The sequence below is a fragment of the Trematomus bernacchii genome, unplaced genomic scaffold (genome assembly GCF_902827165.1).
Source record: "Trematomus bernacchii unplaced genomic scaffold, fTreBer1.1, whole genome shotgun sequence".
Taxonomy (NCBI): domain Eukaryota; kingdom Metazoa; phylum Chordata; class Actinopteri; order Perciformes; family Nototheniidae; genus Trematomus; species Trematomus bernacchii.
In genome coordinates, this window is record NW_022987583.1 from 64,850 (window position 1) to 92,302 (window position 27,453).

At 40.5% G+C, this 27,453-nt stretch overlaps 2 protein-coding genes and 1 long non-coding RNA gene across 8 annotated transcripts in view; 1 reads left to right on the forward strand and 2 right to left on the reverse strand.

Annotated features, from left to right (window-relative positions):
• Positions 1–2,192, reverse strand: part of LOC117480772 (myelin-oligodendrocyte glycoprotein-like) — a 66,156-nt gene extending 63,964 nt beyond the window's left edge. Inside the window, exons 1-2 of one of the 2 annotated variants that reach the window (XM_034128222.1) lie at positions 2,079–2,192; positions 1,058–1,113 (exon numbers count right to left, since the gene is read on the reverse strand). In XM_034128222.1, the coding sequence (XP_033984113.1) occupies positions 1,058–1,113; positions 2,079–2,173 (151 nt within the window). In that variant the 5' untranslated portion in view covers positions 2,174–2,192. The remainder of the gene's footprint in view (positions 1–1,057; positions 1,114–2,078) is intronic. The other variant, XM_034128228.1, reaches the window with a different exon arrangement.
• LOC117480778 overlaps positions 1–25,871 on the forward strand; it is a 31,827-nt gene extending 5,956 nt beyond the window's left edge. The window contains exons 3-4 of the long non-coding RNA XR_004555681.1: positions 21,929–21,984; positions 25,812–25,871. This is a non-coding gene — a long non-coding RNA (uncharacterized LOC117480778). The remainder of the gene's footprint in view (positions 1–21,928; positions 21,985–25,811) is intronic.
• The window catches only part of LOC117480768 (myelin-oligodendrocyte glycoprotein-like), a 51,428-nt gene continuing 26,435 nt past the window's right edge, over positions 2,461–27,453 (reverse strand). For 2 of the 5 annotated variants that reach the window (XM_034128221.1, XM_034128220.1), the window contains exons 2-4: positions 5,435–5,490; positions 4,163–4,525; positions 2,461–3,036 (exon numbers count right to left, since the gene is read on the reverse strand). In XM_034128221.1, the coding sequence (XP_033984112.1) occupies positions 2,795–3,036; positions 4,163–4,525; positions 5,435–5,483 (654 nt within the window). In that variant the 5' untranslated portion in view covers positions 5,484–5,490 and the 3' untranslated portion in view covers positions 2,461–2,794. Of the gene's footprint in view, positions 3,037–3,485; positions 4,033–4,162; positions 4,571–5,434; positions 5,491–6,182; positions 6,647–8,180; positions 8,458–27,453 lie in introns of those variants that run through there. The other 3 variants (XR_004555677.1, XM_034128219.1, XM_034128218.1) reach the window with 3 other exon arrangements.

Sequence of the window (27,453 nt, forward strand, 5' to 3'; positions counted from 1 at the left end):
CCAGAGTCACTGGTCCTGAGTCTGGAGACATGAAGTGTGAGGCGTCCTTCTGTGAGGACGTCTTTGTCCCACTGGACTCGTCCTGCAAACTCTGGATCCTGAGACTCTGGGGATTCAACACCTTCACGTAGTTCAAACAGAACTGAGGTTCGGTCATTAGTATAAAGGAAACAGTAGGTAGAAATGGATCTGAGTGAAGTGTCTCTTCTGGTGCTGAAGGTCCACTCCAGGGTGATGTTCTGGTTCTCCTCTGCCTGATAGGAAGTCTGAGTCACATTCACTACAAATGTTCCTGTGGAGGAGAAACAGAGGGACTCTTTAAACTGCAGCTATGTTTCTGTGGAGGAGACACAGAGGGACTCTTTAAACTGCAGCTATGTTCCTGTGGAGGAGACACAGAGGGACTCTTTAAACTGCAGCTATGTTTCTGTGGAGGAAACACAGAGGGACTCTTTAAAACTGCAGCTATGTTCCTGTGGAGGAGACACAGAGGGACTCTTTAAACTGCAGCTATGTTCCTGTGGAGGAGACAGAGAGGGACTCTTTAAACTGCAGCTATGTTTCTGTGGAGGAGACACAGAGGGACTCTTTAAACTGCAGCTTGGTTTTTGTGGAGGAGACACAGAGGGACTCTTTAAACTGCAGCTATGTTTCTGTGGAGGAAACACAGAGGGACTTTTTAAACTGCAGGTATGTTCCTGTGGAGGAGACACAGAGGGACTCTTTAAACTGCAGCAATGTTCCTGTGGAGGAGACACAGAGGGACTCTTTAAACTGCAGCTATGTTTTCTGTGGAGGAAACACAGAGGGACTCTTTAAACTGCAGCTATGTTCCTGTGGAGGAGACACAGAGGGACTCTTTAAACTGCAGCTATGTTCCTGTGGAGGAGACACAGAGGGACTCTTTAAACTGCAGCTATGTTTCTGTGGAGGAGACACAGAGGGACTCTTTAAACTGCAGCTATGTTCTTGTGGAGGAGACACAGAGGGACTCTTTAAACTGCAGCTATGTTCCTGTGCTGCTTTACATATAACAGCTTTAAAGAGACAAACTAACCAGAGACACAGGAGGTGAGGAAGAGGAGCTGCAGGATGAGGAAGATCATCTTCTCCCTGAGAGGACACACACACACACACACACACACACACACACACACACACACACACACACACACACACACACACACACATTAGAAGACATACAGTCTGTCTGTAGTTATTATCACAATACTTCAGACTGACACCAGGAACAGTAATGAACTTCTGACACTAGGTGGCGCCAGATATCAATATTATCGTCTCTTTAAACTGAATCAGAACATAGTGTTTTATTTGTACCTCTTTTTTTTCACTTTAGCTGTAACAATGTACATGTCCCCTCTGTGGGACGAATAAAGGTCTGATTTCTGATTATATAATACAGCAGTCTGTCTTTGACTGTTATTATTATAATCTCTTTTATTATTTACTATTATTATTGGATTTTTGCTATTATTATTTTTATAATTTCTTTGTATTTATTATAGTTATTATTTTGTACTATAATTATCATCATTATTTATTTTTATAATAATCTTTCAATAATCTGAACTATTATTATTTCTTACATTTTTTTATATACAATTTATCCTTCGTAATTTATTATTATAATTCATATTATTTACTAAATCATCATATTTATAATATCTTTTGTACTATTTATTATGTTTTTAGAATTATTATTTATTTATTTTAGAATTACTAATATAGTTATCTGCCCCTCTATTGAGTGCAGTCGATGTTTGCTGTGTCACGGAGAGGAAGGGTGTGGTTGCTAATTGGATCAGCCTTCAGACAGAAACAGGGACATTAATAATGAAAACTGTAGTCCTGTATTGTTCATGAAACTGGAAGCTCTTTCTCCACAAAATACTGTGTAAAAAGCATTTTCCCCAGATGTATTTTTTGTAGTTTAACCAATAGGATACCCCGGATGTTTCCAGTCGTTTTGGTCGCACTTTAATTCATAACCACGAGGTCATTGAGGCGTGTCTTTTAGCTCCTTAGTTTCTAACAGGAGAACAAAGATGTGGTCTTACCTGTAAACCTTTGGAAAGTGGAGAGATCTCATGAGTCTGGAGACAGCAGGAATCACAGCATCCCTCAATGATTGGTCCCTGAACTGCACTACCATATAAGTTACATCTAGAAAACAGCTGTTCAGATCAATAAGCAGGCAGTGTATCTCCTTCTCTCTGATTGGCTGATTGCAGTCGTTCAATATCAGCGGTCCACTCTTATTAATAAAGCAAAGGTTCCCATTGGTCGCCTTTCCCTGATGCATGCAAATTAGAAACCCCCCCTCAGTTTACTGCCTCCTGATTGGTCCGTGTGTTTTTAGTTTCACTTTCAAGACTTGGCAGGAATTCAAGGCAGCTGCAGTGTTCATGAAGCAGAGAGACATGAGGACGAACAATAGGGTGAAAGAATAAACACCTTTATTATAATAACTAGCAATAAAGCATTTTAACACTTTGAAGTCGATCCAATACGACATTTCCAAATATTTCCTCCTGTAGGACATTCAATGCAGGTTGTGTCACTTTTAAGTCAAAAAGTAAATAAAATTGATGTATTTATAATGTGTAACATTTGAGAATGACATTAAGTGCAGCATGGTAACAATATCCATCAGTAAACAAAGGGTTTGATGACCTTACAGCTGAATGATAACACTCACAGTAATGACTGAAATAAATACATATAAATATGACACTTTACAGAGGTTACACTGAGGTCCTTTCTGACTCTTAAATCAGATGTTGGAGAGTCTCACTTTATGCTCAGATTCAGACGGAGATATGTAAGTCCTGATGGTTTGTTTCTCTGATAAACTCTCCATCTGTATGACTGCATTGTGGGTTCTTCTCTCATATCTAGGAATACAAACTTTCCAAATGCTGACAACAAAGAAAACCAGAACAGCTGCTGACACTCCAACAGTAACCCAAACACCTGTCCAACTCTCTGGTCTCTGAGGTTGGAGCTCTTCAGCAGCTGTGGAAAAGGACAGAATATAACATGAGGAACCATTTTAGTGTTAATATATAACAGGTTTAATCTAGAGTGAAAACATGACAATCTGCAACCTTCATTCTTCTGAAAAACCTCCTGTGGTTCCAGCTTCTCAGTTTCCCCTTTTCCACTAAAATGAGTTCTGTGTGGGGCTGGTTTGGATCACAGTTGGTTTGTGAGAAGAGTTTTATTTTAAAATGAGTTGTGCACATTTTAAACAGTTAAAACAAGCCGTTCTTGAGATTTGAGCAGCAGGACTCTTTTGGTCTTTCATTCATACTTTGTTGAGTATCTGCTATTTCCTTTTCCAAATGTTAACTGTTCCAATAATATGATATGAATATGATCCAATATTAGCGGCAACATACTTGACGTAGATGCATTAGTATTTAGCTCTCTGGAGCCTCTAGACTTCTACTGAGGTTACTCACCAGTGACGTTGAGCCAGCAATTCCTAGAGTTCCTCCCATCAGGTGTGACGAGTATGTCACACACATAAAACCCAGAGTCATTGGTCCTGAGTCTGGAGACATGAAGTGTGAGGCGTCCTTCTGTGAGGACGTCTTTGTCCCACTGGACTCGTCCTGCAAACTCTGGATCCTGAGACTCTGGGGATTCAATGCCTCTCTCAGAAATCACATTTGGTCATTTTAGTTGATCTCTTAATGAAAGAAAGATAAGATGTACAGTATACCCGAAGTAAAGTGTCAGACCGTGGCCGATTTCAAAGAGTCAGTATTGTGCAGGACTGTGCAATATTCATAGATTTGCATTAATGTAACACATAGTGTCAAAGAGCTTCAGTTGGTCCACTCGCTGAGTCTGAACCCTGTTCACTGGCTGCTTGTCGTCTGAAGTTAAGAAGCACACAGACACATAGAGCAAGTAGAACAGAAACCAGTGCAAACGCTGAGTAGAGGCCAATCCTTCCCCGTCTTCCTGTGTTTGGAGTCTCAGGTTTGTTCCAATGTGTCGCTGCTGTAAAAACACCAAACAACTCTGTGTCAAAGACATTTCCCTGATAAAGAAAACTAAACATCTACAACATTTCTCAGGTTCTCGTACTGAGAGTTTAACATTATAACAAAGATGAATGGAGTTTACTCACCAGTGACGTTGAGCCAACATCTCCTAGAGTTAGTCCCACCAGGTGTGACGAGTATGTCACACACATAAAACCCAGAGTCATTGGTCCTGAGTCTGGAGACATGAAGTGTGAGGCGTCCTTCTGTGAGGACGTCTTTGTCCCACTGGACTCGTCCTGCAAACTCTGGATCCTGAGACTCTGGGGATTCAACACCTTGATGGAGATGAAACATGAAGTAGGTTCTGGTCTCAGTTAACAGCTGACAGATGGTAGAAATGGATCTGAGGGAAGTTTCTCTTCTGGTGCTGAAGGTCCACTCCAGGGTGATGTTCTGGTTCTCCTCTGCCTGATAGGAAGTCTGAGTCACATTCACTACAAATGTTCCTGTGGAGGAGACACAGAGGGACTCTTTAAACTGCAGCTATGTTCCTGTGGAGGAGACACAGAGGGACTCTTTAAACTAGAGCTATGTTTCTGTGGAGGAGACACAGAGGTACTCTTTAAACTGTAGCTATGTTACTGTGGAGGAGACACAGAGGGACTATTTAAACTGTAGCTATGTTCCTGTGGAGGAGACACAGAGGGACTCTTTAAACTAGAGCTATGTTTCTGTGGAGGAGACACAGAGGTACTCTTTAAACTGTAGCTATGTTTCTGTGGAGGAGACACAGAGGGACTCTTTAAACTGCAGCTATGTTCCTGTGGAGGAGACACAGAGGGACTCTTTAAACTGCAGCTATGTTCCTGTGGAGGAGACACAGAGGGACTCTTTAAACTGCAGCTATGTTTCTGTGCTGCTTTACTGAGAACAGCTTTAAAGAGACTAACTGAAGCTAACCAGAGACAGAGGTCTCCTCAGGTGAGGAAGAGTATTAGGGTATGAGGGAAATAAAGAAGAAAAGGACTATTTTACTTTTTTATTTAACATGTTAAGAAAAAAGCCAAGATGTCGAGTCAAATATCAATCTTTCAATTTGAGTGCAGTTATTAGGAAAAATGTATCAGAAAAAACAGTTCGGCACTTTTAAAGTTTAATTATTAAGAATAAACATTGAACTTTTAATAACAAACTACTTTTGTTAGAGAATATATTGAAAGCTCCACTTCTTGACATTTTAAAAAAGCTAAATAAATCAGAATCCCCCTCCTCAGTTTTGACCCTCTTGCCTTGCACTAATAGTGTTCCATACCAAAGAGCTCTAAGATGCTTCTTTATGAAAAGGTAAAACGTGACTCAAAAGATTTTCAACAATATTCAATGTGTCTGAGTGGGAAATAAAGGAGTAAACTAACCAGAGACACAGGGGGTGAGGAAGAGGAGCAGCAGGATGAGGAAGATCATCTTCTCCCTGTGAGAGGACACACACACACACACACACACACACACACACACACACACACACACACACACACACACACACACACACCAATGTCACACATCAGAAAACACACAGTCTGTCTTTACCACATTACTTATTGCACAGAGGACTGACACCAGGAACAGTAGGTGGTGCCAGATATCAACATTATATTTTATTTGAACTGAATCAGGAAATACTTTCTGCTTTGAGATCAGTGAACACAGACTGAAATACAGGACCAACTGAACCCCTTTAGTTTGTTTCAGAATCTCTCTGAATAATAACAACAATAATAATAATAGTGAATTTGTGAGGTTGAAGGGACAGCTTTTGCATTCATGCAGAGTTCAATAATGTAGTTTTTGTTATTGCTGGGTGAGGTGTCTCCACTTTCTGCAGTAAGATGACTCACTAAAATAACGTATTTTCTGAAGATAAAATCCAGCTTGAGTAAAACGGTTGAAACTCTGGCCAGATGCCAATACAACTGCCTCTGTGCCACAGTCAACATTGTTATCTCTGTTTATGTAAATTGGAGGGAAATGCAAATACTGTGAGAAAGCCTCTCCAATCTCTAATCTATCGACCGTGGATTCGTAACATCATTTCTCGGAGAGAAAAATTATACTATAGTATGAGTGGCATGTCTTTTTTATAAACCTCTTATAATATTTGCTTACCCTTCCAGCGAGACGAGCGAGACCAAAACAAACATTGGTTCCTGCTTTTATATCAAGAGCAGATGGTTCCTACAATAAAAACGTTCCTGTTTTCATAAACTAGACACTGATACCAAGTTACAAAAATTATAATAATATAATGTAACCTTTAAGCTACTTACATTTGTTTGAATATATTCAATGTGCATATTATTCTTCAAACTGTAAACTGTTTAACTAAAATAGACAATTAAAATAGTTGCATGAGAATAACCTGAAAATGAAGTAGTATTTTTATGTACATTTCTTTATGATCACATATACCGGTCTCTGTGTGTAGCAGAGTGTAGACGTGTTAATTAGTTTTGTGCACTTTGTTCACAGAAACTGCAGCAAAAGCAGTCTTAACTGGGGCAATTGGAAAGAGCTTAACCAAAAAAAATACACATAACCTTCCTCGGGCAGTGTGTTTGTACCGGGGACAGGAGACACCCCCTTGATGAGAAACTGTAAGAAATGATCGGGGAATCCCTCCGGAGTGTAGTCATGACGACTGGATCTGAATTATTTTGTCGTATTTGGTGGTTTGAGTTCCAGCTGTCGATCAGCAACTATATATCCATAATCCACCAGTTAAAGGAAATACAACTAATGTGTTGTGTTATATTAGCTGTACAATTTACCACATAGGGTGTTCTTAGTTTCCATACCTCTTGTGTTTTATGAGCGACTTATCAAGTCTTGGCAAACGGCATAACACACGATTAAACGTGATAGTATATAAAACCATGCTCGTATCTACAAATCAATCTAAAATGAAAATTGTAAATAAGCCATCTGTATGTAAAAAACCACCTGTATGTAAATTGTAAATAAGCCATCTGTATGTCAAATATGTCTTATATGTCTTAAATGATATGATGAATTGGAAATGGGGGACCCTGATGTAAACAAGACGAAAGTCTTTCTCTGGTCTGCATCCCCTTAACAATTGTATGTTTTGAGCTGTACTGTACTGTACCCAATATACAAGCTGTTAATAAACTTTTCAATCAATCAATCAATCAATCAATCAATCAATCACAACCTATAGAAATGCAAAACGGCGTCAGTTTAGACGTTATTCTGTCCTCCTGCTTACCACATCATTTATGAGAAAACATTTCATAACATTAACACAACATATTCGAGGTGGTTTTAAATAGCATATCCGTATTTATTTATTTCTCCAAGTTATGTTTTTGTGTGCACTGAGGAGTCTCAAACAGGCGTTTGTTTAATCATTTTAAGATTGGCTTTAATCAATGTTTGAAAATGAATTATTCATATTTGATAAATGAGGTAACATTTTATTTATGGTATTATTTCCACATATTTCTCTCCATTCTTCCTTCTGCCAACGGTGTGGCAGTTTCTCGTCTCTCCCGTTTGTGTGCTTAGTGCGTACGCATGTGTTAGAGTTTGCGTGGAGGACAGCACATTTTCCCGTCAAGTTAGTATTTTATAAATCGCAAACATTGCGTAGAAACTGGCGTACGCCATTTTTTGAGCGTATATCCCTTTATAAATGAGGCCCCAGGTGCTTTTGTCATTGCCGTTGTATGATGAGACCAGCGGGCCTAAATATATACGTGAAATAAGTTATTTAGAGACTATGGATGGCGAGGATAAATGTAATAAAGGGATCTACAAACATTACATTGGTGACATCCAGTGAGATGGTAACAGGCATGCGCTTAGTGCCCGCTTTCCAGACAGTTTCTGTGGGGTCACTCCTCATCGCTCCCATGTAGTTGTAGCGGAGCTCGGCAAAATATAGATTTTGACTATAAAAAGCGATTGGAATCATACAGAAATCACACTTACAACACAGATCAGTGGAGACATTTTATTATTATTACTATTTAGTTTTTCTTTAGTTGTTTTTCTACATGTTACATTGGAGTATGACAGGTGAGGCTTGACTGCACGTCGCTGGCAGTAAGATATATTTAAAAAAGTAGAAACATGTGTTCTTACCTTTAAATAGTTGAGACTGCAGAGACCTCAGTGCTGACAGTTCTGTTTTCTGGTTTTCATGTCTGAATATGTCCGATTACAACAACAGGTGTAGTTCAAAGCTATAGAGTTACAGAGGGAGAGGGCGGCGTTTGCGTTTCCACTAGGGCTCAACGGCAGATCGGTTAGCAGGAGCCAATGATATAAAGGTCCTGATGTGAACCCTGTGAGTAGGGGAGACCAGAGGGACAGTTGCAACACTTTTTGGGCTTTTCCCCAATAAGTAAAAAAACATTTACAATAGGATAGCCATTTTGCTATATTATACATTATCAATATGTCAGCTACTGAAACAATGTATTTAAGATGTTTTTATGAAATAAGTACAGGTTGGAAAATGTATTAAAAACATGTTGTAACATGTTAATAACGGTTACCTTTTTTCACACTACATGACAACAAAGAGGGAAAGCTGTCAAATTCTAAGGCAACAAGATTTGAATGGGGTTTCACACATCCTCCAACAAACAATGAACAATGAACAGGATAACAGATAACACACAGCATCATCCTCTGTGAAGGATTAAACTGTTCTCTGAGAGGTGCTTCTACCTTAATTATGTAGACCTACCTCCTTTGAGCTGAGACCATAGTATAAATCAGCTGCCTCCATCAGGTAGTCTCTCAAAAGCATCTCCTGCTCTGTTGAGAACACCTTCTTTGGTGTCCAGTAGCCTACTCTTGGGGGTGTTTGTGATCCCTGACTCTCCAACCTCAGCCTCTTTGTATGGAACCGGTACAGGGTGACATGGCATATATCCAGGGACTTTGCCACTTCCCTGAATGATTTGCCCTTCTCAACTTCATTTGAGGCCCTCTGCAGCAGAGCAAGTGGCACTCCCCTGTCTGTCTTCCTCTTTCTGACATTTGACATACTGTAAACACACACACACACTTTAGGCCTACAGTATTTTATTCTGTTTATTTTTACAGGGACAATGCACCAATCAACAATACAACTGTATGCTTGAATGAACAATTGATAATTCAAGCAAATGAGCCATCATTGTAAATGTGCCATGTTACAACCGTCCCGTTACAACCGTCCCAGGACCACCAGTCTTGCTTTCACCCCCTGTGAACCTGCATGATTGCTAGCTTGACCCATATTCAGTTATATTTGTAGCTTACAAAACAGTGATTCTAATAATACTAGTTTGGATTCCTAGACATTTGAACTCAAGACAGTATCCAAAAAATACATCATATAATTGTAGTTAATATTTTACCTCAGAAACACTTTTGCTGATATCTTACGCGAGAAATTCAAACGTGGCTCCGTTTTTTCTCAGCGATCTGACCATCTATCTGCGCATGTGCAGAGTGAGTTTCATCACTCGAGCTTGTTTGTGATTGGAGATATTGAAGGTGTTAAAACCGACCCGTGTTCCAACTGTAGCTGGTCTCCCCTACGTGTATCTTCAGATCATTTGTTTTTCTTTATTAAACCAGTAAACGGAAGAGCGTCTGAGAGGCGTTTCTACTTTTTGCTTTTTACCTTACTAAATGGTCAAATTGTCATTGGAGCGAGCGGGGTGAAACTCACGGAAGAATAACATTATTCATTTCATAGTTAAATTAAATAAATAAATACTTTATTTAATGTCAAATTAAAATCTTAAAATATTGCATGATTTAATGCAGTTTTGTTTTATATGTTACACCAATGTGCAGAAGTGTTTGTGTTTTTTTAGTCTTAACTTTGGCCGATAGCCTCCTTCCCTCAGCCAGCAGTCAGGACAGTGAAAATGGGTCATGGAGGGGTCTTCCAGCAGGACAATGACCCTGAACATACGGCCAAGGCAACACAGGAGGGGCTAAAGAAGAAGCTCATTCAGGTGATGGAGGGGCCTTGTCAGTATCCGGACCTTAATCCCATAGAAAATCTGTGGAGGGAGCTGAAGCTTCCAGATGCCAAACATCAGCCTAAAAACCTGAATGATTTGGAGAGGATCTTCAGAGAGGAGTGGACCACAATCCTTCCTGAGATGTGCACAAACCTTTTAGCCGGCCCGGCTAAAATAACTGGATGGCCTACCTGCCTGTCAGCCTTCCATCTGTGCACAAACTTATCTCGTGCCCTCATTGGTCATGTGCGCGTTCGTGTGTGTTGGAGGAGGGGCTCTGTAAGGAAGTGGCAGATTTTCTCCGGCTGTGTATTTTCAAATTCTAGCGCACTCCAGCTGGTTTCTCCAAAATGACCCACCCCACCTTTAAAAGTGATCTTAATGAACCACTTGGAAACATTTCTCCTTGCTTCCCCTCCATGGTTAACTGTCAAAGGCTGACTTTATACATACTAGGAAAAGAGGTTAACCACATAGAGGAAGCTGGCATCATTCTTTGGTCACACAGTTAGGACAGTTCCTGTTTCTGGAAGATAGACAGAGTGTGTCCTTCCTGCTGTGTTCACACTCTCCACATTAGAAGCTGTGTGACTGAGGCTGCCGGGGAGGAATTGAACATTTGGTCCAAAGTTTAAACAATCTTTACGCTTGCATGACTGAAATCTCTTTCATTTCACGAGGAACACTTACAAGGTTTTTCCAAAACATGTTGAATGTTTCCCAAGTGTTGTGTTGTAACCAGTAGGACACCCTTGATGTGTGAAGTCCTTTTGGTAGCACTTCATCTTTTTAAGACGTGCCATTCTGTTTCTTACTTTTTCCCATCATGCATTAGGCCGTTGCAGCTCGGTTTCTGGTTTCCAAAGGTAAACATAATAGTTGGCGTACAGGAGTTTAATGATCTTGCTGATTAATTATAAGCAAATCTACGTGTCTATAAGTAACACGTGTGTCAGCTGCAGTAGAAAGGAGAAAGACGTTTGGTTAATATGTGGCTGAATGTTCTTGAAAGCCAAAGTGAATAGCTGCTTGGGAATGGTTGTATTGCCGAGTGCCTTTATGTTTGTCCTTTTGTGCATTGATTCATTTTAATTGATTCATATTTTTATTGTATTAATTTATTATTTATTATTTTTGTCAGTTATTTAGATTTGTAATCTGGTCGTGTCACCTGATGGTTTTTGTTCCTGTCTCATTCACTTATTGTCAATGTCTGTATTTGTGGATTTCACTGTTGGTGTAAGTAAAGATATAAATATATATATATATATATATATATATATATATATTTATGTGGCTCAATAAAGAAACACTTTTAGTATTATCATACATAACATTGAAGCATTGTTTTATTTACAATGTGAAGTCGATCCAGAGAAACAGAGAACAGAGGATGAATGACTTTATAGCACGACAAAACTCTTACAGTGATCCATGTTAACCAGGGACAGTGCTCTCATTTATAACAAAGCTGCAAGGCTGGGAGACAAGCCCAGAGAAGAGTATTAGCGCCGGGTGTAAGGGAAACTTTAACTTAGCATGTTGAGAAAACATTTGGGAATGTGGAGTGTGATGTCACCCTTTTAGTTTTAGTGGCAGGCATTAAGAAAATGTATCAGAAAAAAACATTTTGGCACTTTTACAGTTTAACTTTAAAATAACTTGTGTTGGAGAATATACAGTATGGATTTAAACAAAAACATCTTCCCCAACAGTTTTTAGCCTGTTGCATTGCACTATAGTGTTTCATTATGCACAGTACACTAATTTGGTTTTTATTATTGCTCTGTGATGTGTCTCCACTTTCTGCAGTAAGATGACTCTTACAACATGTTTGTTTAAGCTAAAATCAGGCTTCAGTAAAACTGTTGAAACTCTGACCCAATACTCACACTTCCTCTGTCAACAGTCAACATTGTTCTCTCTGTTCATGTGAAGTGGAGGGAAAGAAACTCCAATCTGTCCACCAGGGTTTCATTTCAGCATCTATCGGGAGAACAATTATAAAAATCCCAAAAATTCTTAAGTGGCAAACCGCTTTTCATATTTTAAAATCTGATTAAAAATGCCGTTGGTGCTCATGATATAAAGACAGGCACCAATGTTTGCTTTCAGTTCCAGCAAGACGAAAACAGACATTGGTTCCTGCTTTTATATCAAGAGCAGATGGTTCCTACAATAAAACATGCCACTGTTTGTGCAGAACAACATTATCAACCTGAGTGTAAGTTGACCTGACTGACTGCATTTCAGTTTGCAGGTGGGGTCAAAGAGGACATTTCCAGGTGAAAGTTAAGCTGGATCTTCTCTTTTTGTACCTTCACTTTTCAGGCAATCATTTTCTAGATATTTTGTGCTTTATTAACAACAGCCTCTATCAATTATGTATTTTATGAGCTGGACCAGGGTGTTGTGAATTGGGAATCTTGGATGCCAAATATCATGCAATACCCTCACAAATCTGAGGGTCTTCGTGCAATGGCAAATCGCCAGATTTCCATGTTGGCTTCAAAGCTTGTTATCTATGACTTTTTATAATCTTATTTCCTTTATTTGTTACTTAATATGTAGACCCCACCCCAATTCAGATTAAAAAAAGTTCCTGACTAAAATACCTTTAGTTTACACTTTAACTTACTTGGCAGAGTCAAACATTGTTTTATGAAGTGTGGTATTGCCACTTTTACTCAAGTAAAATATCTGAATTATTATTCTACTACTGCTTCCTTGTTTAGTAATGTTATTAAATATTAAAGTTAATTTTGTAATAGATAGCACATGTTTTATTTCTATCATTTGTTTCATGTTTCACATTTGGAGTAAAAACGACTTCAGTCCTGTCCCATTAGGTGGTGAATGACTCCACTCCACCCATTGAAAGAGGGAGGGAATTAAAGTCAAATTAGGAGAAGAGGCAGTGAGCAACAAACACTTTTACTTTTTTCCCTCTGAGAAGACCCACAACTGACGTAAGTAGCCCATATGAGTTTTTACACTTTGTTGGCATTGTTGGTCAATAATGTTTCTATATAAGGCATATAAACTGTAGTAACGTGTGTGTGCGTTTTCGGGGAGTGACGCGGCAGCCTGACGAACCGGCAGCAGTAACACACATGTGGCATGAAACTGAGACTTTTAGCCCACGTTAGATACTATAAAACACTCTGTTTGCCTACACAGTCTGTAGACCAGGGGTACTCAAACTTTTTTATTAAAGGTCCACTTGTGAATTTTATACAAGGTCACTGGTCCGGAGACTCCGGACTCCGGATCAATGCCAGGAAAGTCGTCCCCGTCGTCGTCGTCCCCCCCGGAGTTTCTAAAGGCCCCTACACACCAGGCCGATATCGGCCGTCTTGCGTTGTTGGGCGAAAACGGGTTCCTTGTCGCCCAAAATCAATTTGGTGTGTCCCGAACCCTCGGCCGTGACACGCCTTATTTGGCCTTTCACGATCGACACCCGGCCGATTCAACATGTTGAATCGGCCGGGTGTCGGACACAAGCTATCGGGCCAAGAAACCACTCTGATCAGCTGTTCAGCTAGCAAATGAGAAGCGAAACGGAAGTGAGGGACGTAAACAAACGATTTAAAAGGCACAAGACAGCAGCTAAACACCAGCAGGTGATACTTAAAGACATCAAACATAGCCCTTAAATGTCCTCTCTTACCTCCCACACATAGCAGGGACATCTCTGATATCGGCGGGAGCGTCCCCGGCTGTCCTCTGCTGAGAGCTCCGTGATTTGTTTGGTCAAGTCCGGTTTTTCATCTCATCGTAAATTTAGCAAGAAGTGGCCATTATTACATTATATACATTACTACATTGCTGACTCAATAAACTACACACCCGCCAGAACACTGCGATCATCAGCTGCAGGTCTATTAACTGTGATTTGATAGTATGTCTGCACTTTATGTGCTCATTTCATCATGCATGTATTTTTATATTCTAAAACATGTTTTCGATGGAAGAGAGTGAAAATGGAACGCACACGCTATTTGTTTGTTTATATCAGTCTGTTCTTCTTCTCTGTCTTCCGGTTGTTGCCTATTTTGAATGACGAATACACACTACCGCCGCCTGCTGGTAAGGAGAGTTATTGCCACTCAGGCATGCGCAGTTCGTACGTGCTCGGCTGAAGTAAAGCGGTGTACACACGGCCAAGACGCAGGGGAACTCGTCGATGGATCTGTCGGTGTCGGATGTCGGCGAGTTCTCTGGTGACTGCCTGGTGTGTAGGGGACTTTACGGCTCGCTATGCATGGGGCCGCCTTGAGGGGGTTTCCCGACATGTCGTTGCAGTAAATTACATTAAAGTGAAGAAAATAAAGATAAATATCTAAATTGTAATTGTTCTTGTCTTCAGTTCATATTTTGAGCATAAAAAGCCTGCAGGATTATTCTTCGTTTCTCCACTATGTCTTCTTTTTCTGCATCTGCACATATTAAAATCACATTTGAACACATTGCAAATATCAACTACTTTGCACACTTGTCCAACGTTTGTATTACCATGTTTTGATTTTAGTAGTTGTATTTTCTTCTTTTATAGTGTCTTCTAGAATCTAGGGTGTGTTTATATTTTACATTGTGTATTCCATAGAGACTTTCTACTCGAACCGGTTGACCATCTTTTATTCTCGCAACAATAACACTTAATATGTTTACAGGATATACAGCAGAAGCAACAGGGTCAACTGGGGGATTTGGAAAAGAGGTTAACCAAAAAAAGGAGAAGCTGGTATCATTCTTTGGTCACAAAGTTAGGACCGTTCCTTGTTTCCGGATGATATACTGAATGTGTCCTGTAAGCTGTGTGTCATGGAGGAATTGGACATTGGTCCAAAGTTTAAACATTCTTTACGCTTGCATGACTGCAATCTCTTTCATTTCACGAGGAACACTTACAAGGTTTTTCCAAAACATGTTTAATGTTTCCCAAGTGTTGTGTTGTAAACCAGTAGGACACCCTTGATGTGTGAAGTCCTTTTGGTAGCACTTCATCTTTTTAAGACGTGCCATTCTGTTTCTTACTTTTTCCCATCATGCATTAGGCTGTTGCAGCTCGGTTTCTGGTTTCCAAAGGTAAAGAAACACTTTTAGTATTATCATACATAACATTGAAGCATTGTTTTATTTACAATGTGAAGTCGATCCAGAGAAACAGAGAACAGAGGATGAATGACTTTATAGCACGACAAAACTCTTACAGTGATCCATGTTAACCAGGGACAGTGCTCTCATTTATAACAAAGCTGCAAGGCTGGGAGACAAGCCCAGAGACGAGTATTAGCGCCGGGTGTAAGGGAAACTTTAATTTAGCATGTTGAGAACACATTTGGGAATGTGGAGTGTGATGTCACCCTTTTAGTTTTAGATTACATTACATTACATGTTACTTGTTAGACGCTTTTATCCAAAGCGACAGGCCTCCAGTTTTAGTGGCAGGCATTAAGAAAATGTATCAGAGAAAAAGATTTTGGCGCTTTTAAAGTTAAACTTTAAAATAACTTGTGTTAGAGAATATACAGTATGGAAAGTTCTACTTTCTTTTGGACTTTTTGATTTAAATAAAATAAAATCTTCCCCAACAGTTTTTAGCCTGTTGCATTGCACTATAGTGCTGCATTGTGCACAGTACAATAATTTAGTTTGTATTCTTGCTGTTTGACGTGTCTCCACTTTCTCCAGTAACATGACTCTTACAACGTGTTTGTTTAAGCTAAAAGCAGGCTTGAGTAAAACTATTCAAACTCTGGTCCGATTCCAATACTCACACTTCCTCTGTGGCACAGTCAACATTGTTCTCTCTGTTCATGTGAAGTGGAGGGAAAGAAACTCCAATCTGTCCACCAGGGTTTCATTTCAGCATCTATTAAAAATGCCATTTTTATGTACATTTCTTAGGATCACATAGACCCGTGTCTGTGTGTAGCCGACTGATTGCCTGATTTTAAAAGAGGTTTACAAAAAAAGGACAAGCTGGTATAATACTTTTGTCAAAAAGTTAGGACAGGTCCTGTTTCTGGCAGAGATAGTGTGTGTCCTTTCTGCTGAGTTTTAAACTCTCCACATATAGAGGCTGACAACTCAGCATGACTCTGAAATCTCTTCCCTTCACGAAGCACACATTCAACTTTATATTTATCCACCAACAAAAGGTCACCCTTGATGTGTAAAGTCCTTTTTGGCATTATGGCATTTCAATTTATAACAAAGCGTTGGTTAAATATGTTTTTAGTTTCTCTTTTGTGTCTTCATGCGATTCAGTAAGTTTGTCTTGAACAACGTTTCAAAATCTTTCCAACACAAGGTTCAAGGATCAAGGTTCTTTATTTGTCAAACTAACATAGCTACAGAGTAGTTATGTTGATGAAAATGTTAAGTCACAGGCTTCTCCAACAGTGCAACACAATAATACAGAAAAACAGAAACATATAGTGCAAGTAAATATTAAATAGTAAATGCAAAAAGAAAAATAGTTTAAAAAAAGTGAAATAGTGAAATAAGAGTCTATATGCAAGTTATTGGAATGATATATTAGATAAATAGATAAATAATTTCTAAGTAGCAGATGAATGTTATGGATGTTGTTTCAACAGTTTCAGGTGTTTAACAGTCTTATTGCCTGTGAGAGATATAACTGTCTCTGAGTCTGGTGGTTTTCGTCCGGATGCTGCAGTACCGCCTGCCAGACGGCAGCAGACTGAACAGTTTGTGGCTGGGGTGATGGGGGTCTTTGATAATCCGTAGTGATTTCTTCCTGAGCCGCTGGGAGTAAAGGTCCTCCATGGATGGCAGCTCCGTCCTGGTCCTGCTGTGCAGTTTTCACCCCCCTCTGTAAAGCCTTACGATTGAGGTCGGTGCAGCTGCCGTACCAGGCCGTCATGCAGCCAGTCAGGATACTCTCTATGGTGCACCTCTCATTCTCCCATCACCAAACGACAGAGAAGTATGTCTTTCTATCTCGACACTGAGCAAAGAAACTTCTCCTTGTTCACTGAAGGGAGGGGGCATGTTATCATCCTCTAAAAGTGACACACTTCTCACTGGAACTACAGGACTGAGCACAAACTGTTAAACCACATGTTTGAGGTTATTCTTTTTCAATTGTATATTATATATATATAATATATAATGCTAAACTGCATTGAGTCATCTCAGTAGTGCAGCTACTTGAGATGACTCAATGCAGTTTATTATTACAACATATCTCGTACTTCCCGTTCATATCTGAGAGTCGGTTGTAAAGAAGAACACTCTTATGGGACCACAAAGTAACTGAAACAGTCTTGTGACATGTCATACTCTTATCTTGTTTAATGTGGTGCCTGCTCTCCATAAGAGGTTCAACAGGAGGAGACGGTTCAGGAGAGAAAGTCCTCCGACACACCCTGTACCCCAGTGGTTTAAATAACGTTCAACACGTATCTTAGTTTAAAGAATAAGAAGAAGGATCAATGACCTTACAGCCAAATGATGAAACTCACAGTGACTGAAATAAATAAATATAGATATAACACTTTACAGATGTTACATGGGGGATGTATGGAGTCTCATTTACTGATGTGACTGATAGATGTCATGTTTCTATCTCATTGGCCTCAGAGCTGTCTGTCTGCTGGAGGCCCTTATTAAAAACCTGCTGCTTTCTGTCTGAGTAGTGGACTGTAAGACCCTCGTTTATAAACTCCTCAAAAAAAGTTTGGAAACGTTATTGCGGTCGATTATTCCTCCCCTTTAATAATACCAGCCTGGTCACACACTGCTGTGGGATGGCATCCCATTCCTCAACCAGGATTTGTCGCAAGTCAGCCAACATGGTTGCGTTGGTCACTCTCGCACGTACAGCACACCCAAGCTGATCCTTTGGCCCAAGTGTTCAATTGGGTTGAGGTCTGGGCACACGGCAGGCCATTCCTTCCTCTCCACTCCCAAATGATGGAGGTACTCTGTGATGATCCTGGCTCTGTGGCACATTTTTTTGGGTCGCTACCCACACGGTTAGCTGTGTTGCTCATTCCACGAATGCACCAATCCTTACAAGTTGTACCTCATTGTAAAGGTGACTAATCAGGCTTTTCCAACGATATAAAATACAACACCAATTGGAATTATTAAAGGGGAGGAATAATTGACCGAAATAACGTTTCCAAACTTTGACCTTTAGGAGTTTATATCAGTTTGATATACTGCTATGTTCAAGAATGAAAGGCTACAGTTTCAAAGTCAACAAATACATTTATTAATGAGATAACTCAGATGAACAAAGCGCTATTCCAAAGTCCAAAGATCAACTGCAGTACAACACAAAGACTGTGAATGATCTATAGAAAATGTCCACTTCGTGCTGAAGCTTCCACTGCTCCGTGATTACCCACCAAGAGTCACTCTTTTACACACCGACAGTGAATGTGATTTCAGGTATGATGGACAAGAAGAGACGACGATTAGACATGGAGCAAAAGGGAAGACAAGACTAAATACACAGAAGGGTAATCACAGGACAAGACACAGCTGGGCAGGGGAGGCAGAAACACAAGGGCAACAGGTGAACACAGGAAGGGAGCCGCAAAAAACAGGGAGAACAGAACTTCAAAAATATACCCATGACTTGACACACAAAACTAAAATCATGACATAATGTCAAACATTATATCATCATATAGGCCTATGCCTTCTTAGTATTACCGTATATAAAATGAAATACTCTACTTTGAATAATTAGTGTTTGGTAAATTCTGAAATCAAATCATAAAATCTAAAAATATATTAAAGGGCCCATGTCATGGCCATTTCCACTGATCATAATTACATTGTTGAGGTATAACTAAAATAGATTTATACTGTGCAATTTTCCCAAACTCACATTGGTTTCGCATACAGCATCTCTGTCAAGCATGTGTATTCAGCAGTATTCACTTTCTCCACTAAACGACTCGTTGGAGCTCTTGCCCCCCCCTCCCTGTGAGCCTAGTGTGCTCCGATTGGTCAGCTCGGCCACTCGTTCTGATTAGTCAACCACCAGAGAGGCTGCGCCCATGTCAGTGCTTTTCCCGGCTGCTCTCAGCGTAACATCAGTCTTATCATGGCGTCGGTACAGCGGTATATTTTATATACATATATATTTTAACTGTTGTTATAGAAGAGTGTGACGGCCTCAGGGCCTTTGTCTTACGGTGGGGTGGAGCTGAAGAGGGTAATCAGCGCGATCACGGACACCTCCGTAGCCGGTGCTATTAATCCAGCGGCCCGGAGTCTCTCTCCAAAGCGGCTGCAGAAGGACGAACTGAGCGACCCTCTCCCCTCGACCACCTGTCTCTGCATTTACTACAATAAATGTGCCGTGGTTTTGTAAACTCGTGTATGTCTCCTTGTCTTTCCGTTGTGGCCTACGAGCTACTCTCATAACAAAGAGTAAGTTATTTTTACCCGTTATAAACTACTACTGTTTGATGAGAAATCAAATCATGGTTTGCTATATATGAATTCAGGGAAGAAAGGATAGGCCTACTAAGTATTTCCATTAAACTTTATTTTTAGAAATGTACAAAATGAACATAAATATACATATATACACGGTATATCATCCATTCCTCCTCGCATCTTGCCTGCGCACAGCCGGTGCGGTGCGGTGCCTTTTAGCACGAGGCCTCAGTAGTAGTAGAAGTCCCGTCCCCGTCATGGATTGTCCGCCAGGATCTGGCTGGACGAAATCAAATGCAAATCACAAAATATTAGAGAAACTTAGTTGTTTTAGATTCGTTAGTAGTAGTTGTGTAATGAACAGCTTGCCTGCTAATATGCTAACCTAGCTTTGTTTACCTTGGTAGCTAACACGATATGAACGTTAGCTTGGAGGAAAGGCAACTATAATGCAGTGTAATAAAACTACTATGAACAAAAGCTAGTGGTTCATATTAGGCTAGCAATAACGTGTTTATAATTGCAATCGTATACGGGTATTCTGCTACGTTCGGTTCATACAATGTAACTTGCATGAATACATTGTTTTGCGCTAGCATACAGCTAGCCCTCGTTAGCTACATGCAAGTATATGTACGGTCACAATGTACGGTAAATCACAGTACAGTATACTGTATGAGTATTCCGTGTGTGTGACTGCAGACATTCTCCTGCCATGACAAACATGTAAGGCCATCTGCTGACATTGTAGTTGATATATTTTAAACGCTAGCAACGTAGCATCACAAAAATGTTTTTCTGACCGAAACTAGCTCTAGCTCCGTGTGTTAGATCGCTATACGCCAGCTATAATGTAATTACGTTTCGCGACTGACCGGCAAATCACCCGGAGTATACTGTCAATAGGTATTTTGTGTGTGAATGCAGACATTCTCCTGCTATGAGATACATGTATGCAAGGCCATCTGCTGATATTAGAGTTGATATATGGAAACTCTAGCAACTTAGTTAGCACTGTGTCAATGGCTTAGCAGTCCAACACAGTTTACACATTTAAACAGTCTTGTTTGATAAATACACAAATAACAATGCAAACTTACAGGTTGTATACCCAGATCTTCCCCTGCTCCAAACGGTCCAAACAAGCTGTGCATATCCGGGTCTCAAACTGGGCAATGTTTTGGAAGCTTTCGTCTGTGAAATGCCAGTTCTTCGAACCTCTGGAGGAGGAACACGACGCTGCTGGTGTGGCCATAGCTCTTCGGGATTGGTCCATTTCGTTCCGGGTACCGCATGACATCAGGCGGTACCCGGAACTAAATGGAAGACTCAAATGGGCAGTGACGTATCTCCAACGAGGCGTTTTGGGGAGGTATTTTTCTGTGTTTAGAGTTTTACTCGCTACAGGGTGTACTTTGAGGGTTTTGACTCTGCACACCGTTTACATGCATAAAAACCTTCATAACACACAAGGGACGGGTAATAACCGGAAAGCATGACATGGGAGCTTTAATATGTAACAAATATATTCCATTTCAGAGCAGAAGAAACAGCCTTCAAGGGTCAAACTCTGCACATACATCATTCCCAAAAATGTGTACTGCTGAAACTGTCCTGCAGATATCTTCCCATTGTCCTCCATAATAAACACTAGAGATATGCCACCTATATTTACTCTGGTTAGTAGCTGCACTACTGAGATAACAATATACAATTTAAAAAGAATAACCTCAAACATGTGGTTTAAACAGTTTGTGCTCAGTCCTGTAGTTCCTGGGAGGAGAAGAAGAAGTTTCTTGGCTCAGTATCAAGACATGAAGACATACTACTTCTTTGTTTGGTGAATCAAGAGAAGGAAATCAAGATCTCTCTCTGCATTTGTTTTCTGGCTAAGAGGGAGATTTATTTTATGTGTTGAGCAATACTGATAATTGCTGATAATACTTTTGTACTTTTACACAAGTGCAGGGCTTTAACTTGTAATTAAGTATTTTGACAATAATGTATTGGTACTTTTACTTTGAAGTATATGAACACTTCTTCCACCACTGCAGCTACACACTCATTGAATCCACTGTGAAAATAACCACACAGCTCAGTTTTGACTTCTTCCTGATGAAGGACAGGTCAGGTCAGTAATATCTATTTTACACTCTGTGAGAAGTCATATTGAGTCCTGATTGCATTTAAAGTCTTAACTGACAGTGAACAAACACGGCATGCGGACACTCCCCTCCCCTGTGTGAAATGAGGAAATACAAGTCCCTTTGTGTGTGATGTAACACAACTAGGGGGGGGTGTGGTGTGTGGTGTGTGTGTGTGTGTGTGGTGTGTGTGTGTGTGTGTGTGTGTGTGTGTGGTGTGTGTGTGTGTGTGTGTGTGTGTGTGGTGTGTGTGTGTGTGTGTGTGTGTGTGGTGTGTGTCCTCTCACAGGGAGAAGATGATCTTCCTCATCCTGCTGCTCCTCTTCCTCACCCCCTGTGTCTCTGGTTAGTTTACTCCTTTATTTCCCACTCAGACACAATGAATATTATGGAAAAACTTTTTGTGTCACGTTTTACCTTTTCACTAAGAAGCATCTTAGAGCTCTTTGGTATGGAACACTATTAGTGCAAGGCAAGAGGGTCAAAACTGAGGAGGGGGATTCTGATTTGTTTAGCTTTTTTTAAATCAAAATGTCAAGAGTGGAGCTTTCAGTATATTCTCCAACAAAAGTAATTTGTTCTTAAAAGTTCAATGTTTATTCTCAATAATTACACTTTAAAAGTGCCTAACTGTTTTTTCTGATACATTTTTCCTAATAACTGCACTCAAATTGAAAGATTGATATTTTACTCGACATCATTGGCTTTTTTTCTTAACATGCTAAATAAAAAGTAAAATAGTCCCTTTCTTCTTTATTTCCCTCATACCCTAATACTCTTCCTCACCTGAGGAGGACCTCTGTCTCTGGTTAGCTTCAGTTAGTCTCTTTAAAGCTGTTCTCAGAAAGCAGCAACAGAAACATAGCTGCAGTTTAAAGAGTCCCTCTGTGTCTCCTCCACAGGAACATAGCTGCAGTTTAAAGAGTCCCCTCTGTGTCTCCTCCACAGCAACATAGCTGCAGTTTTAAAGAGTCCCTCTGTGTCTGCTCCACAGGAACATAGCTGCAGTTTAAAGAGTACCCTCTGTGTCTCCTCCACAGAAACATAGCTGCAGTTTAAAGAGTCCCTCTGTGTCTCCTCCACAGCAACATAGCTGCAGTTTAAAGAGTACCTCTGTGTCTCCTCCACAGAAACATAGCTGCAGTTTAAAGAGTCCCTCTGTGTCTCCTCCACAGAAACATAGCTGCAGTTTAAAGAGTCCCCTCTGTGTCTCCTCCACAGAAACATAGCTGCAGTTTTAAAGAGTCCCCTCTGTGTCTCCTCCACAGTAACACTAGCTGCAGTTTAAAAGAGTCCCTCTGTGTCTCCTCCACAGAAACATAGCTGCAGTTTAAAGAGTCCCTCTGTGTCTCCTCCACAGAAACATAGCTGCAGTTAAAGAGTCCCTCTGTGTCTCCTCCACAGTAACATAGCTGCAGTTTAAAGAGCATACCCTCTTCCTCCTCAGACATCGGAAGTCAGATCCTCCCCATTCACAGTAGCCCTATATAAGTGGTCGTTGAGCTTGTCAGAAGTTACTCGTTCTTCATCTGAGGGAAGCCACTATGGAAAACTCTCCTGTGATGCTTCTCGGTAATAAGGTAATGAATGAATATTTTTAAAGTTATAATATTTGGCACCTAGTTGCTTAGTTTCTTTTGTTACCAGATTTCACTCTCTGTTGTTCTCTCTTCTATAACCCTGAACAATGTGTACATATTATACTCAGGCTTTATTTAAACTGCAGCTACTTGTTTTCTCAGGCTCGTACTCACTGCATTTACGTTTTTATTTAAAATGGCACACTTTATAATGTTTACACGCTGTTTTTAGTAGTGGGTTTATTAATTATAGTGTTTTCTAGATCATTCTGTATATTTAGACGTTGTGTATTTTTTATATTGTATAAAATATATGCTTCTATTGTTAATGTGTATATAAAATATACTTTATCTTTGTTATTTATTAGTCATGTTATGTGCAATGTCGTTTTTTTTACTTGAATGCCGTAACAAAGACGTTTTCCCTATTTGGTCTTGATAAAGTAAATCTAATCTAGTTATTAGAATAGTTGTTTGTGAGATTTGACAACATAAGGTTGTTTTGCATATTTTGCCACAAGTTCACAGTTGCATACACCCTGAACAACAACGCTGTGTTATTTTATCTACACTAACGTACTGAGGTTCAGCATGCTGGTTCGTTTTGTTGTTGGGTTAAATTCCCAGTGGGGGGGTCATTGGAAAAGAGCCGCTCAATGCTTTGTTCACTTTCTGCAGAAGTCAAAGGATTTCCTGGTTCAGTTCATTTCATTTCAATCTTTATTTCGAACAGATTAAAAAAATTAAAAAATAACAAATGTGAAAAACAGAATACCGTATTGTTAAAATAAAGTATTTATCCACATTCATGATATTTATATATTCAACAAAAAAAGTCTTCATATAATAATAATAAAAAAAAAAAAGTATACTTATTAATTCCCATCCCTTACTTGATCAATGATTGTCCTTTAAATCATTATGCAAGTTATTCCTACATTTACATTTATACATACATATAAAATAATTTCTCATCTTCAGTCACCTCTCTTCATTCTCATAGTTTTCCAAAAAAGTGTTTCTGTACATCCTTTTAAACTGAATTATATAATTGAGACCTTAACTCAAGGTCAGAACAACTCTGAGAAGTATGAGTATAACAATTAAACAGTTAAACATGTTGATATCTGGCGCCACCTAGTGTCAGATGTTCATTACTGTTCCTGGTGTCAGTCCTCTGTTCTCTCTGTGTATAAGTATTGTGATGACTAAAGACAGGCTGTGAAGCCCTTTCTCAATTATAATGTTCCCCTCGACTCGACTCCCCTCTTCGACTCCTATCCTCGACTCCTATCCTCGCGTCTTAGTCCCGCCCACACGAGGGGAACCGAGGAGTTGAGGAGGGGAACCGAGGAGAGAGGAGGGGAACCGAGGAGTTGAGGAGGGAACCGAGGAGGAGAGGAGGGGAACCGAGGAGTTGAGGAGGGGAACCGAGAGAGGAGGGGAAGCAGCAGGCGGTTAGAGAAATTAGAACTCCTCTCCTCTGAGCGGTCATTTTAAAGAGACGTCCATTAATGATGACAGGAGGCACAGCAGCCTCTGTCTGATGGACAGATGTGTTCATGACGACTTATATATTTACTTTTAATTCATTCACAGTGCGGTATAATGAGACAATAACAGGCTACAGATACCGACATATTCACACACACATTATAATATATTATACACACTGTTCTGCTTTCTTCACTGACCTCAGCAGCTTTTCTCACTTTAAACATTGCGTCACGATTAAAGCAGTTAACAAACAAATGGTAAAGGGCAGAAAGTCTGATGCACATTTGATCATCTTAAATAACTTATAATCACAAGGGAACAGTTTGCAGAGCGGTCATTGGCTGAGATCAGTCCGGCGTGCGTCACAACTCTGAAAAATCACTGTTGCCGGAAATCTCAGAGGAAACATCAGTGTATCCTCGGTTATAGCTCCTCCAGAGAGCCTCCTCTCCTCTCTCCTCTCTCCTCTCTCCTCTCTCCTCTCTCCTCTCTCTCGATGCACATTTACAGAAATGCGATGTCCTTCAACATGGCACGCTGAAAACGGTTTCCGGGTCACCAGAGGACCGAGGAAGCGGATATTAGAGAAATGAGAAACGGCTTTTATTTTCTAATGTGTTACATTTGACCTCTGATGTGTGTGTTTGCTCTCTCAGGGAGAAGATGATCTTCCTCCTCCGGCGGCTTCCTCCCCTGCTGTGTCTCTGGTTAGTTCATCTCTTTAATGCTGTTCTCAGTAAATAGCTGCAGTTTAAAGAGTCCCTCTGTGTCTCCTCCACCAAAAATAGCTGCAGTTTAAAGAGTCCCTCTGTGTCTCCTCCACAGGAACATAGCTGCAGTTTAAAGAGTCCCTCTGTGTCTCCTCCACAGAAACATAGCTGCAGTTTAAAGAGTCCCTCTGTGTCTCCTCCACAGAAACATAGCTGCAGTTTAAAGAGTACCTCTGTGTCTCCTCCACAGGAACATAGCTGCAGTTTAAAGAGTCCCTCTGTGTCTCCTCCATAGGAACATAGCTGCAGTTTAAAGAGTCCCTCTGTGTCTCCTCCACAGGAACATAGCTGCAGTTTAAAGAGTCCCTCTGTGTCTCCTCCACAGGAACATTTGTAGTGAATGTGACTCAGACTTCCTATCAGGCAGAGGAGAACCAGAACACCAGACCCTGGAGTGGACCTTCAGCACCAGAAGAGACACTTCACTCAGATCCTCTACCATCTGTCAGCTGTTAACTGAGACCAGAACCTACTTCATGTTTCATCTAAATGAAGGGTTGAATCTCCAGAGTCTCAGGATCCAGAGTTTTCAGGACGAGTCCAGTGGGACAAAGACGTCCTCACAGAAGGACGCCTCACACTTCATGTCTCCAGACTCAGGACCAATGACTCTGGGTTTTATGTGTGTGCCATACTCGTCACACCTGATGGGAGTAACTCTAGGAGATGCTGGCTCAACGTCACTGGTGAGTAACCACCCATTCATCTTTGTTATAATGTTAAACTCTCAGGGTGTACGAGAACCTGAGAAATGTTGTAGATGTTTCTTTATCAGGGAAATGTTTTGACACAGTTTGTTGGTGTTTTCACAGCACAGCGACACATTGGAACAAACCTGAGACCCCATCACAGGAAGACGGGGAAGGATTGGCCTCTACTCAGCGTTAGCACTGGTTTCTGTTCTACTTGCTTCTGTGTTTCTGTGTGCTTCTTAACTTCAGACGACAAGCAGCCAGTGAACAGGGTTCAGACTCAGGGACAGGTAACAGTTCAGCAGGTGGACCAACAGAAACAGTTTGACACTATCTGTTACATTAATGCTCATCTAAAGACATTTGCACACTCCTGCACAAAACTGACTCTTTAGATCTGCAGCGCTCTGACACTTTACTTCAGCTATACTGTACATCTTATCTTTCTTTTGTTAAAGGTCCCCTATTATACTCTTTTTCATCAATATATCACAGGTCTCAGATATATACAGAACCTGTCTCTGATTGGCTGAAACACCAAACAGATCATTGCAGCATTACCCATAATCCCCTCTGTTTCAGCCCTGTTTCCAAAGTGCTGATTCTCTGTCTGTTACTTTAGATGAAAATAAGGAGCCCCTCCCCACGCCCCTCTGAGAGAGATTTGGTTACAAAGAACTCAATGGTGCTCTAGGAGGAGATTCAGGTGATAAGGGGGGGGGGGGGTTACCTTGGTTGGTGATTGGCTAATGGTTACACAAGACAAAACATCGTTATGTATGACATCATAAAGTGGCCAAAATCTGATCATCAGCTCATTTTCAGACAGGTTTTATAAAAATGGATCAAAAAGAGAGAGAATCTTTGTTCCTGAAACTTTCAGAGTCTCTTTAGAGGGGACACATGTGATGAGAAGAGACATGAAGAAGAGGGGACACATGTGATGTAGAAGAGACATGAAGAAGAGGGGACAAGTTGATGTAGAAGAGAAGAAGACATGGAGAAGAGGGGGACACATGTTGATGTAGAAGAGACATGAAGAAGAGGGGACACATGTTGATGTAGAAGAGACATGAAGAAGAGAGGGGACACAGTGATGTAGAAGAGACATGAAGAAGAGGGGACACAGTTGATGTAGAAGAGACATGAAGAAGAGGGGACACATGTGGAGGTTAGATAGAGAAGAGATGAAGAGAATGAAGGGGGGACACAGTTGATGTAGAAGAGACATGAAGAAGAGGGGACACATGTTGATGTAGAAGAGACATGAAGAAG